The sequence below is a fragment of the Malurus melanocephalus genome, unplaced genomic scaffold (assembly GCF_030028575.1).
Source record: "Malurus melanocephalus ecotype Western Australia unplaced genomic scaffold, MMel_1.1 scaffold_199, whole genome shotgun sequence".
In the NCBI taxonomy this organism is placed as follows: Eukaryota; Metazoa; Chordata; class Aves; order Passeriformes; family Maluridae; genus Malurus; species Malurus melanocephalus.
Window position 1 is genome coordinate 318992 of NW_026623431.1, and position 12852 is coordinate 331843.

The window sequence follows — 12852 nt, forward strand, 5'->3', positions numbered from 1 at the left end:
ACATTCTTTCCTGTAGGGTGACATTGAAGAGCTAATGGATTTTTTGCAAGCTAGCAAGAAATATCATCTGAATAGAAGATTTTCTTACAGAGAGTATCTTATAAGTAAGATACAGTCAAGGGATTCTCATGTCTCTGCTCTTATAAATGCTGCAGCAGCCCAGATATCAAGTCTCATTAATAAGATGGAAAGGTAAATATCTGAATTGTTTCCTTGTCAACCATTTGACTGTGTCAATGGACTTTGGATGCCAGTGCCAAAAGGCAGGAAAGAAGGTTTTAAAATACAATCTGTAATCATGGATATGTGGGATGTTTCCATAGGCTCTTTACATTTTTTCTTAAAGAATAATGGGCAAAGGGACAATACTTGAGGCAGTGTTTATCTTGGGTTGTTCTTGCCATCAACAGAGGTGCAGGGTTCTTGATGTTTTTAAACTGGCGTAGCTGGAGTAGCATGGGCAGAATCATGCAAGTTCTCTCTGTGTAGTRTCTGTACAGTGATGAGATTCAGCCTAGATATACATTCCACTCTGTACAACTTCTGCTTCATATCTGTCTCCCTTTTGCTTTAGTGATGCTCCTGTGCCTTGTCTAGCTTTTATGAAACAAATCTCCTTTGCTTGGGTCAAGCATTCCTTAGTTGGTTCTCTGTAACATCAAAGTCCTACCTTTTACCTTAGGGCACYCACTCTATGTTTGCTCCAGAATTTGTTGGCTTTTGTTCAATACAGAGAGAAGTCATCTGACTGACCTGTGATACTGCTGCTGTTGGCTACACACTTCACCTCTGTACCTTCCTTGGTGCTCAGTGCCTTTGGGAGGATCTCCCTTTAAACATCCTTGTCATTACCACAGTATTCTCCTTCATTAGAACTCTCTTTGTTCAAAGATACGTGTGTGCACATTTCATCAGTGATTAAATACCTGGTATGCTGYGACCAGGCAGTTTATCATACAGTCTATACTGGCTCATTATCTTTCTCCTCTCCTTTTGTTTTGCATTTCTGTTTGGAGTCCTTTGAGACCAGGACATCTTTCATTCCTAATAGTGTAATTGTTCTTATATTGTATTTATATGAAACCAGAAATGAATGTGTCTTGCCAGGATTGAGCCTTTTAAAAATTACCATAACACCAATTAATATAAATTGGCACATAAACTAACATAGGCTTCTGTGATGGGATACTGCATCACCTGCAGTTTTAGCCGTGGACGTACTGGAACCCTAATTAAATCAACTGAATTAATGTGGGCCCTTTTTCTTTTTATCCTAAAAATAAATAACTGTATATCATCTTCCTGTCATTCTATGTTGCATGACTTTGGTGAAACTTTCRTTTGCTGCATGATTCCAGCACATCTATCTCTTTCTATTGCAGACTCTTTTCACTGCTCTGGACAGGGATTTTAATTGGATGCAGCAAGCCTGGGTTTATTTCCTCAGTACAAGAAAGAATGAAGGTGTTAAAAATAATATCTTGGTTATTATCTCTCCTCACTTCCTCAGCATAATTAATTACCTTTTATTCACATATCTTTTGCCTTGGGTTCAGTCAAAAAGGAGGGTCAAGACACAGAGTTACCGAATACAGGCTAAAAACTTGGTGCTRTTGAGGGCATTTTTTGACATAATACTGAATTTCAACATGGATTCATTTCAAGGCAGAAATTGCTTGGCCAGGAATGATACTTGGTGGATTCCTCTCCAAATACTGAGAGGTATTTTAATCCTCTTTGCAGATTAAATAAATGCAATAGATAAACTTTGGAAAAGCTCTGAAAAAGGAGGTTCTCTTTGATTGACATAAGTGTGATAAAGCACATCTGAGTTTCTATCCAGCACATACATTATATAGGGGATGATGTTGCTTAGATAGTTGAGGATGTTTGAGCAGAAGATGGAGAGGTGTGAATTATGAGATCTGGCCATCATGGTAACAGTGGCTGCAAACAAGCTAATATGGTAATCTGCTTTATTTTAGCTCTTATTTTGAGGATTTTGGAATTAAGTTGTCACAATATCAATAAATCCTGATAATCCAAAATGAGACTCTCCTTTCTGGAGAAGGGCTTGCTTAYCACATTTAGCTGCTACTTTAATTTAGGAATTGGGCGAGATGTCACACTGGAATGGAACCTTGAAAACCCTGGTTTTATCTGAGTCCTGGCTCTGTGTGTAATGTTCATGCCTTCAAAAAAAAATGGGGACTGAATAAGTAAACTAGAAGGTATCTGGATAATATCCAGGTTCAGGTCAGGAATTGGTGCTTTCAATTCAAAGTTCGATGTTSACCTTTTCAACACCACATTTTGTAAGTCCGCTGTGCTTAACAGAAATTAAAACTCATGAATATCCAACAGCCTGGTCTGAATTAAGTTATTCTTTTATTTTTTGGTTGAATAAGAAAGCTTTGGGGAACTTGTAGTGTAAATGTAATAGCAGGTAAATTCTGGAATTCAATTTGAGTTTATGGAGAGGGAGATTTTTTTTAACTGTTGAAGACACTGTTGAAATCTGATTTTCTCTTTGATATTAAATACTGTAGCAACTGGAGGTAGACCACAGTCTTGAACTCTATTTGAAAGGAGTGGGCTTAGACTGACAATTTTCAGTTTCATATAATTTTATTTTGCTATTATTTTGCAATTTTTATAATTCTTCTGATGTTAATTTAATAGGAAGTCTGAACATAAMTATTTTTTGGATATGATTGTTTTGTATATGAAAAATAATTTTTTGTTCTTTTTACTTGATTACAAAAGAGAAAGTTGTTTTTAATGAGGAGAAGGAATTGTAAAGGACGTACAAAATTGCATTCCAGGGGCATTAAATGAAAAAATTAAATATGAATAATAGATAAGGTTTAAAATGTCTCATTTGAATATCATTTACATTACAAACTCAAAAGGAATTGGTTTTGCCCTTCCCTTCCTTCCTTCCTTCCTTCCTTCCTTCCTTGTTTCTTCCTGTTTCTTCTTATATGCCTTCACAAACTGCCTCAATTCTGTTCTCGTCTCTAAAATTGTCCTTCTGTTATTCCCTTCCTTATTTGATTCTCCCAGGTGTCAAAGAAACAATGATCATTCTGTGTGTCTATTTTGCTGAGCCTTTTTATGGTACTAACTGTCTCAGATATCCTTTTGCTCCTAAGWATTTGGGATAACAGGCTTCAAACACTGTTATTACAGAGCAGGTCATCTACCTGAAAGTCATTTGGGAATGCTGCTGGACCGAGCTGAGACTGAAATTAATTTTGTTAAACAGAAATTTGAACATGATTTAAAACAAGAAAAGCAGAAGCTTTGCCAGAAACTCATTACCAAGCAAAGGCAGGAAATGCTGCAAAAGGTAATTAATTTCAGCATATTTATTTTCATAGGGCTTATCATGAATTGGAAATTAGTTGAAAAATAAAATGTAGTTCTTACAACAGGGGTCAGCACTGTCAGGAKCATGGTTGACAGTAAGTGTCAGTTGTTTTCAGGTGTGCACTACCGTATTCTGTGTTAGACATGCAGTAATTCATAGCTGTTCTTTTAGAAAAACCTGCAAGAAATTAACTTAACTTTAGCTTAGCTGGGGAAACTTCTGAAGCCCTTCTGCTTACGTTSAGTGGGGTCATGACAAGCTTCCGTAACATGCAGACAGGCAAAACCCAGATCAAGTTCAGGAGCTGATGAGGGAGATGGCTCAGGTGACAGTCACCATTTTTTGTGGATTTCTTGGCTGTGTGTGACATGAGTTACTTCGAGAGTACAGTTAAAATTCAGCTACTAACCAAAACTTTAAAAGATGCTCTACCTACGGTTGCTTGTGGTAGAACTCTTGTCATGTCTCATCTCAGCCATCTAAAAATCAAAGGTAACTCCAAACATACAAGTCATCTCATAAGGTAAGATGCAGGTGATCTGAAAGGGAGTTGTTGTCCAAAGGTATACWTCAAAGTTATCTTTCTCTGCCTAGAAGATGTGGAAAAGACTATCTTGGGTTAAGTGGCATTTCTTTTATATGACCCAATGAGATGAGATTGATTTTACTTTTTGTAGGATGTGTTTCAGTGCTTTAACGGATACCACTGTGAGCATAGACAGCAGGCATGATGATGGCAATGTCATTTGCTGTATTTATTCTCAGTGTAGGTAGCTTTGGTTTAGCTTTCTAATGAAATTACAAGATGGGGGGGGAACCCTTCCCCCCCCCCCCCATTTTTTAAAATTATTTTCCTTCTTTGTTCTTTGCTGTTTGATCCAGATTCACTTCTGGAATGCTGCCAGGCCACTTACGATCTGCTAGTTGAGATTATGTCAAACCACATGATCATGCATTTGTTTAAGTATTAGCCCTTCTATCTAGCAACAGTCCACATTATCACAGCCTTTTTATCTAACAATAGTCTGAGTTATTGCAGACCTGCTAGTGCTTATAATGCCAGCCTGTTGAGGGCTAGGTAAGCCTCTGGACATTGAAAAGCAGTTTCAAGAACACAGAAGAGCAAATGTCATTCATTTTGTTTGCTATGAAATTCATACTTAAGGAGCTAGAATTTGAGATGTTCCTTTTTCTTAACTATTTTCTTCCTTTTGGTAAATGAATCAGCAGAAAGAGCATCAGAAGGAGCAGCTGTCACATTCAGACCCCTTCAAGACTACTAATGAGATCATTCACTACCTGAGACACTGGAAAAATCTTCTGAGTGATCACACCATTGAATTTGAAGAACTTACTGAAAAGCTTGACAATGAAGCCAGTGAAGAGCTGAGAGAACTTCTATTTAGCCTAACAGAGAAAGCCATTGAAGAGCTTAAGCGTGTTCAGTGTGGAGTGTTTGTGCAAGAACTGGTCAAGCTCAATGTGCCAAAGTTGTTCCTGYTAGAAGTTGTGGAGGAGCACAAAAAAGAGATGGTTGTTAAACATGAACAGCTTGAAAGGGAAGAGCATGACAAGAGCATGGCTGCTGAAGAGCTGCTTCAGCTCACCAGACAGAAGCTAAGCCAAGAGCTGGAAACAGGCATTTTGGAACAAAAGAAAATAAGGAGCTGGGAACACTCAGTATTCATGCAAGTATCTTTTCTGCACTCTCTTATTAGTTGCTATTGCAAATAGAACCAGGAGTTTTCACACCTGTCCTGTCGTAATTCCTAATGATCAGTTCTCTGTTGRGCACTTGGGAATTGATTCTTTTTCCAAGTGCTCAGCCTGTGCAGCACCAGTGGAAGCCCCAGGAAACAGCAGTCTCGAAACTAAAAACATGGAGTGAAGCTTTTATACCTCTATTTATTCCATGAGAGATTTCACTTACACATCTTTAATTCTTATTCTCAGTCTGTTCTTTGAGGTCCCGTACTTTGGAAGTGCCAATTAGTATGTCAGAGCTAATTGACCCCAAGTCCAAGTYGTGTGTATTCCTCCTAGCCACAAGTCAAGCCCTACTCATGGGGCATGTTTTAAGCTTTTGTCAGGTATTTCCATAGTCCCTAAGTACACAGTGCAGTATCCCACCTCTCCAGCTCATGGCTTCATGCATCAGACTCAGTTGCTCAGGCCTGCTAATAATGCCCCTGCACCAAGCCCTGAGCCAGACAGGCATCATGGCACAGGCAGTGCTGCAGAGGGGATTTCTGGCCCCTGGAAATGTTAAGGTCATTGCTGCCTGCTACAGTGTGACCCTGGAGAGGTGGGAAAGCAGRTGCTGGCCTTGCCACATTTGGGAGACCTTGGCTGTGGCCAGGAGTGGTTGTGCCTCTTAGAGTGGGCARCAAGGTCCCTGAGAGATCAGGGGATGTTCATTAGCATTTCTTCTTAGCTTTCAAATACATTTACATCTGGTTGTTAGATTGTGTGAGTATTTGCAGTACTACATTTCCTATACAATATCTRTTTAATAAGAGACATGGTTAGAGATGTGGGAACATGAAAAAATAAAATTGCAGCTTTAGGGGAAGCAGCTGGAAAGGCAAACCTACAATAGTCTGTGTGGCCCTGAAGAAAATGTACCAGGCATAAGAGATTGAAGAGGGAGGGGGAATTCTTCATACTTTTTAAAGGAAGACTGGGCAGTTCTATCCAGACAGAATCTTTATAAGTTTTCCTGTCATGTGTTGTAAAAGCAACTTTACCCATTACATTTGCTTTGTTACAGAAAAAAATCCACTCTTTCCCATTGTATTGGTTCTAATTTCAAGGGCTTTGTATTTTATTCAGCATTTTAAAAACTTTCATATAAGTCATTTATATGTATTTTCTAGCTTGTCTATCTCTTGTTTACATTGCYAAGAGCAGACCTGCAGGAATATGGAAATAGACTGTATGACCCAGTAGGACTTTTCTGTTTCTAACTTAGAATTCCATTATAATTGTATTCCAACCTGCAGTGTGCCTGTCATATTTGTTAGATTTATGTGAAGCAACAATAGTCTATTTGGGTTTTTTTCAGTAAAATGCAGGAGAATATATACAAAAAAAAAATCAGGAACAACTGTCCTGTCAAAAACCCATTTAAATCTGTTGCTGTCTTTTTTCAGTCCATTGTCTGTCAGTTATGGTATTTTGATGCCAGCTGACAGATGCCAGCTCTCATGTTTATGCTCTCATCTGCTATCTATATTTCAGAAATGATTATTTTGAATGAAAGCTTTTCATTTTTGTTGCTTATTAAAGAGACCATGGGTTAGTCAAAATTTTTTATTAGTATTGTTAATGCTTAAAATCCTTTTAAAATGTCAACATGGCAAACTCTATTTGCTGTGTTTTATTTCATATCTCTGTCTGGATATCTATATACATGAATTTATAGCATGGATTTTCTTCCATGAGTCTAAGACAACATGACAAATGGTTAAATATACTATAAATGTTTATTTGGAGTAGATTTGTCTTGGAGTAAGTGATTTTTTTAAAGAGAAAAACCTCATGCATTAAAAATGTATTAATAAAGAACGTAACTGTTCTTTGCTGAATCAGTAGAATAAGGAGTTCTAAACTCAAATATTTTAGAGAAATGATGAAGTAGTATAAGCCTGTTATATATTGAATAAAASTACCAGTACTGATGAAACATGCAATATAATATATTTTTTAACAAAAACTACTCTTTAAAAAAAAAAGCTGTTCGTGTTTTAAAAACAAACAGCTTTTTGTTGAATAAAAGAAATTTCCAAACAAATAAAAGTATGCTATTTTTAGTGAAATATTCTTAAAAGTRTAAGATAAACAAGGTAAGAAGATAAATGTAGTCTAAGGTTAAACACAATTGAGCATTCTTTATTTTTAAGTCAACTTCAGCTTGAACTTCAGCTTGACCTGATGATCAGTCCCTTAGTGATCTCTGTTGAGAGCCTCACTTCTACAAAATGGGAACTTGGAGTAATKCAAATTAGTCTTAAAATATATGTTCAGACTGCAAAGAGCCTTTTTACAAATAACAGCTGGAACCCTTGTGACTTGCTGGTGGAAGGGATGACATATATGTTTATAATAGAGAGRTACTTTTATTTTTTCCTTCTCAGTAGCTGTAACTGCTAAGTGCTGGGAAACAGCACAGGGAGGCTTTRTGGGAAGCTTTTATCTTGATTTCAGCTGAAGTTCAAGGATTGTATTGYCTGAAGAKGTGGAAGGATTCTGTAMCTAGGAAATGTGSTAAAAATACTAATTTATTTTTAAAATATTCAAAAGCTGTTTTCCTTTGAAAATGAAGTTTTACAGGAAGTTCAGTAAACAGAATTTCAGGTGTCTTCAAAGGTATTTTTTTCATGCTGAGCAGTTCATTTCTGTGTGTGGAATCACTAACATACGAATTGGACCAAAAAGGGTGATCACTGTTGAGTAAAGTGTTTATGTCTCTTACATTTTATGCAATATTGTCGACATCATTGAACAGCAAACAGCTCTTGTTTTTTTTTAACAGGCAGCTACTGAGTTTACCCCTCTCACTCTCAGAAGAAGAATTGCTTAGAATGAGGCAGGAGTTGCACTGCTGCTTCTCTCAGGTGGACAGCAGCTTGGCTTGGCCCAAGATAAGAGCAAGAACCTTGCTTCAGGCTTTTGAGGTGGAGCAGAGGGACACTGAGGTGCTGAAAGTCGATCAGAATTTAGCAGTGACCAATAAACAGGTGGGAATGGTGTGGGGTCAGTGTGGGGGTGTGAAAGGGGCTCCTGGGTGTATCTGTGACTGCTGGTGTTGGCTGCAGATCTGGGTCTGTGGTTTCTTCATAGGTGCTACAGCAGTGTACCCTTTTCCTGTCTGCATGGAACAGAGGATAATTAAGGATGATTGTATGGGCAGCAGTTGGATAGATAGTTCTTTTCACATACACCTGTGTATTTCTGCTGCTTTTGTGAAAGTTTTGGGAGTTTTGAAAAGGAATCTCCTGCATTGTTATTTCTGTTTAAGAAGGTAAAGTTCTTGGATTAGATGGTCTTTCTTGGCAAGAAATTTGGCATGATTTCTGTTTCGTGTTTCCAACAGATTTAAGTGTATGCAGACAGTTTGTTTTGTTTTCTCACATCTAAATATGCAGAAGATGAGGGATACTCAGAGAAATATTTCCAACAAGGAATCTATCTGCCTATCAAATCTATCACTTTTGTAAAGAACCCTGTTTCCTGTATGAATTGTATCTGATACCATCTTAAAAAGGAGGACTTGCCCTTGCTTTGTTTTGGTTCGGTTATATTTTCTAAACATGTAAACTATCTTGGGTTAATTGGGCTAGGAATTAGCCTAGTTCAAAGCCTAATAGTTTCTAAAGTACTAAAGGAGGGAAATGACTTTGCAAAACCTCTTAGTTGAACAGATGTTATCATTTCCCCAAGAGTACATCTACTTAGTTGATATTCTTGTAAAGAAATAGAAAGGTCAAGAATAATTTTATTACATGGAACASTGCCTCTTAATATTATCATGGTTCATTTGTGATTCATAGACTGTGTGTTGAAAACAATGTAGATCTTAAATTAATATTCTTTGTTCATTTTTAGCTGTGCTGTGGAGACAGTGTATCAGTTAAAATCTCTTATAATCACTGCTAAAGCTTGTTTAAAATCAAATTTATATGCTACCAGTTTTTGTGGAAAGAATGACTATATATTTCTACTTGAAAGAATTTTTTTTAAAATTCTGACTTTGTCTGAATGTTCAAAAAGAATCTTCTGAATGAATAGGCAGCACCTTCATTTCAGAAATACTTCCTCAGTGAAAGTCATGTTTGCCAAATGTTTCATTATTTGGTGAATATGCCAATAATAGCAAGTAATAATCTTAACATTAGCATCCTCATATACTTCTTACAAATAAGGCATTTTTGCTCATTTTTTTACAGCAGCAGYCTAAAATGGGAAAAACAGGATCCAGGAATAGAAATAAGTTAGAGATTCTGAAGAAATCTTTGCAGGACAAAATTTTAATTTATGAAGACTCAGTGAAAGGTGAAAATTTGAATAAGGTAAGTACAAACTTTTCTGGACTCAGGTAAAAACCTAGATATTTAGTAATTAAAGAACGATAGTGTTCTATCAATGTGAATAAGAATCAGATAYAAAAGGTGTAAGGTATATGGCATGCTACATCTCCCTACTCTTGCCTGCATTTATCAAAATGTATTTCAAGCTTAATAAATTTTCCTTTGTTTTAATTTTTTCATCTTAGTTACAGAACTGATTTCATGTCTTATCCCTTTTTCTTCCAATGATTCTGGGGCTTGRTGTGTGCAAGATTGCAAGACTCCACTAGATCTTGCAGTTTTCTAAAAAGGCTTTCAAAACATGGAAGGTGCCTTTGAATTCAGCCACAATTAAAATATACATTCTTGAGCCTCCTCATAAGTGAACTTGAGTTGTTAAACTGCATTTCCATCCTTATTCATTATTCATTTTAATGGGTTCAAATTTATCACTAGAGGTGATAACTCATTTGCTCATACTTCTATTCATTCTTCATTCATCCATGCTCAGATTTCATATATATATATAATTAGTTTAAAATTCTTGTGCCTCAAACTGAGCCTCCTGTGAAGAAGCAAACTATACATTCAGTTTTGTGCACACACCTGTCAAAATATTCCTATGTAAATTTTTTTAAACTGTATTGTTAAACTTTTATATCATCCTGGTTCTGAACCACAAAGGTAGACTTCAGATATTGCTTAATAATTGTGTGGTATATAAAGCTTGTCATACCTTAGGCATTTATTTTCTCCTTTCTTGAGATATTGTAAAAATGTACATTCTGGCAGGCAGTGTCTTAGACATGTAAATAAAAGCTATGAGAAAAGGATGATTCTTCAGTGTTTGCATATTGTCATAACTCATTAATTTTAATAGTGTTGCAATAATTTCTGTCACTTAAGAAGCTGATCTCATGCATTAGATAAGGAGCATCCCATATACTCTGAAGCACTTGCCCTTTTGAAAATGGATCTGCTTATTCCTMGTCACACAAGTGTGCTTGATTATATTTTTCCCATTCCTTGGATAGGTACTATTGTAATGAAAATTTTAAATTATTTAGTCAGAGACAGTCAAAACTTGGCTGTTATTGCCCGTCATTTTCCAGCTTTGAAGTAAACTCCAAACTCAGAGTCGCTCAAGTTTTGAATGACTCGTGGCATTACTAGTTCAGCCTGGTTCATTTCTGACATGTAAAGTGATGCTGTAGTGATGAATCTCCCTTAACACCACGCTAAACAGCAGCTGTTGGCAGCAAAGTATTGCTGGATGAATTGGATGTAAACTCCTTGCCTTTCTTTAGAATCTGTTTCTTCTGGTATTTGGKAACACATCCATTCAACTGTTAAGGACTCACTTCCATTCCATCYTCTCTTTAAGCATCACCTAGTGGTGGAAAAAACTTTCACCACTGGAAAGAGGAGTGAAGGCAAATCAATGGAAACTTCTCAACGGAGGCCTTAAATGGGACAGTTGGACAAGATAGCTCTGAAAATTGCTAATTGTTTTAGTAACATGTCACAGTGATCAGCCATGTAAAACAGGATTCAGCRTGCCTTTGAGAGAAAAAACTGAGTCTACTTGACAAATTAATTCTGTGCACAGGCTTTTGAAGAAAGTTTTGGGTTTTATTTTTTTTTTAAATTATTATTATTTATGTTTTAAACATGTGCCTCACCAAAAAAACCAAGTTAGGGTGGGATTTGCTGTCTGTGAGATTTTGTGTGTTTGATTTCAAATACCTGTGAACTACTGGGATGTAAGGTGAGAGATGCTAAAGCCACTTGCTTTTCAGTATAAAGCATCTATAGAAATAAAAAGGCTTCAAATTCGCTTTAATAGGTTTATTGCAAAGAACATAGARGATACATATATTAAATTGTTATTATCATTGATTTTTTTTCCTACAAAATACTGAAACATAGAAACAAGTKATAGATATTTCAGGACCTATCCTATGGTAAATGTCGTCATCCTTCTTTTGAGCAAATACTGCCAGACAGCTCAGCTCTTTTTCTGCAAACTCCCAGTTTTAACTATATCTGTAAATATCTGCCTCCTGTGTTTCAAAATAAGACCTTAGTTTTTATCATTTTGGTTACCATAATGCCAGTAAACTCTCTGAGTTAATTCTCCTTCTAACTCAAATATTCCATAAATTTATTAGTAATCCATAGGCTTACTTATTTAGTGTCACACACCAGCATTATTCCAGACTGATTTGTTAGATTAACAGTGATGTTGAGAGACAGTGTCTGTCTTTTAAGGTGAAGATTTGTTAAAAGTATTAAGAATATAAATCGTCATCCAGTTTGTGTCTGTAGGATGATTTCTTATTCTTGACTTGTTACTGGCTTAATTCAAATTAGAGRGAAATATTTCCTGAAGGTAATCTAYCTCTTGTGTTCAAAGACTTTCCAGATGATTTAATGAAGAATATCACATGAGCAAGAGAATATCATAAGCATATTTGGTTCCAAATCACATTTTACATTTACCTCTCTCTACTGGATAATAGAATTTGTACGATACACAATCACTCTTAGCAGGTCTCTTATTGATAATATTTCCAGAGAAAATTTACCAGCATCATGTTACATATTTATCATGTTAGGTATGTAAAAATTTGGTGCAAGTGTCCTTAAATGCCCCTTTAAAATTCATCATAAATAGTGTCAATGATGTATAATTGTGATTAACATGAATAGGAAGCTAATAAGGTTTTTAATGTCTTTAGTACACATAATTACTATTTGCACAAAGGTATTCTGAGGGCTAAAATCAAGTTTTGTGCCAATGGGAAGTCATACAGTGTCCAAGGACTACAGTTGACCTTTCTGGTGTTGTAGTTCACACCAACAGGGCAATCACTATTAGTCTTTATTATTTTCAGACTGGTGAAATGTACWTTTCAGACTGGTGCATGTACAAAGGGTTACGATGGGATGCCAACTGTGTTAAGGTTCTAGCCATGTAGGCATCCCAGTTCAATAGCCATGCTCATCTCTGCCTGTTCTTTAAGAGAGAGGCCAAACTCGATGGGATAATTGCTTTTCTGTAGAATGAAAATGTGAGTATCTACTCGCAGAGGCCGCAGTGATAGTAAACTCAACCAAAACTTTGAAAGGTTTTACATGCCTCCTTTGCTGACTGTGGTTCTTCCAGTCTGTCATAGGCAGTAGTTATTTGAGCATTACTGGAATATATAATACTGGAAATTTCTGAAAATGCTGATTTCTGACAATGGTCGTGGTTGGTTTGGGGTTTTTTGGTGTGCTCTGAAACCTATCAGATTTGCCAGGATGAAGAGAGAATTTAGAGATAGAGTGAGGACAAACATTGGTCTCTAGTACTCAGCAGTGTATGGATGGGTGTGTGGGGCAGCAGCTGATACCAACACCACACAG

The 12852-nt window shown here is 36.5% G+C and overlaps 1 protein-coding gene across 1 annotated transcript in view; it reads left to right on the forward strand.

Moving 5' to 3' along the window:
• EVC2 (EvC ciliary complex subunit 2) overlaps positions 1-12852 on the forward strand; it is a 60441-nt gene that overhangs the window by 34953 nt on the left and 12636 nt on the right. Inside the window, exons 12-16 of the mRNA XM_057373480.1 lie at positions 17-192; positions 3193-3352; positions 4601-5065; positions 7912-8112; positions 9322-9444. Of these exons, the coding sequence (XP_057229463.1) occupies positions 17-192; positions 3193-3352; positions 4601-5065; positions 7912-8112; positions 9322-9444 (1125 nt within the window). The remainder of the gene's footprint in view (positions 1-16; positions 193-3192; positions 3353-4600; positions 5066-7911; positions 8113-9321; positions 9445-12852) is intronic.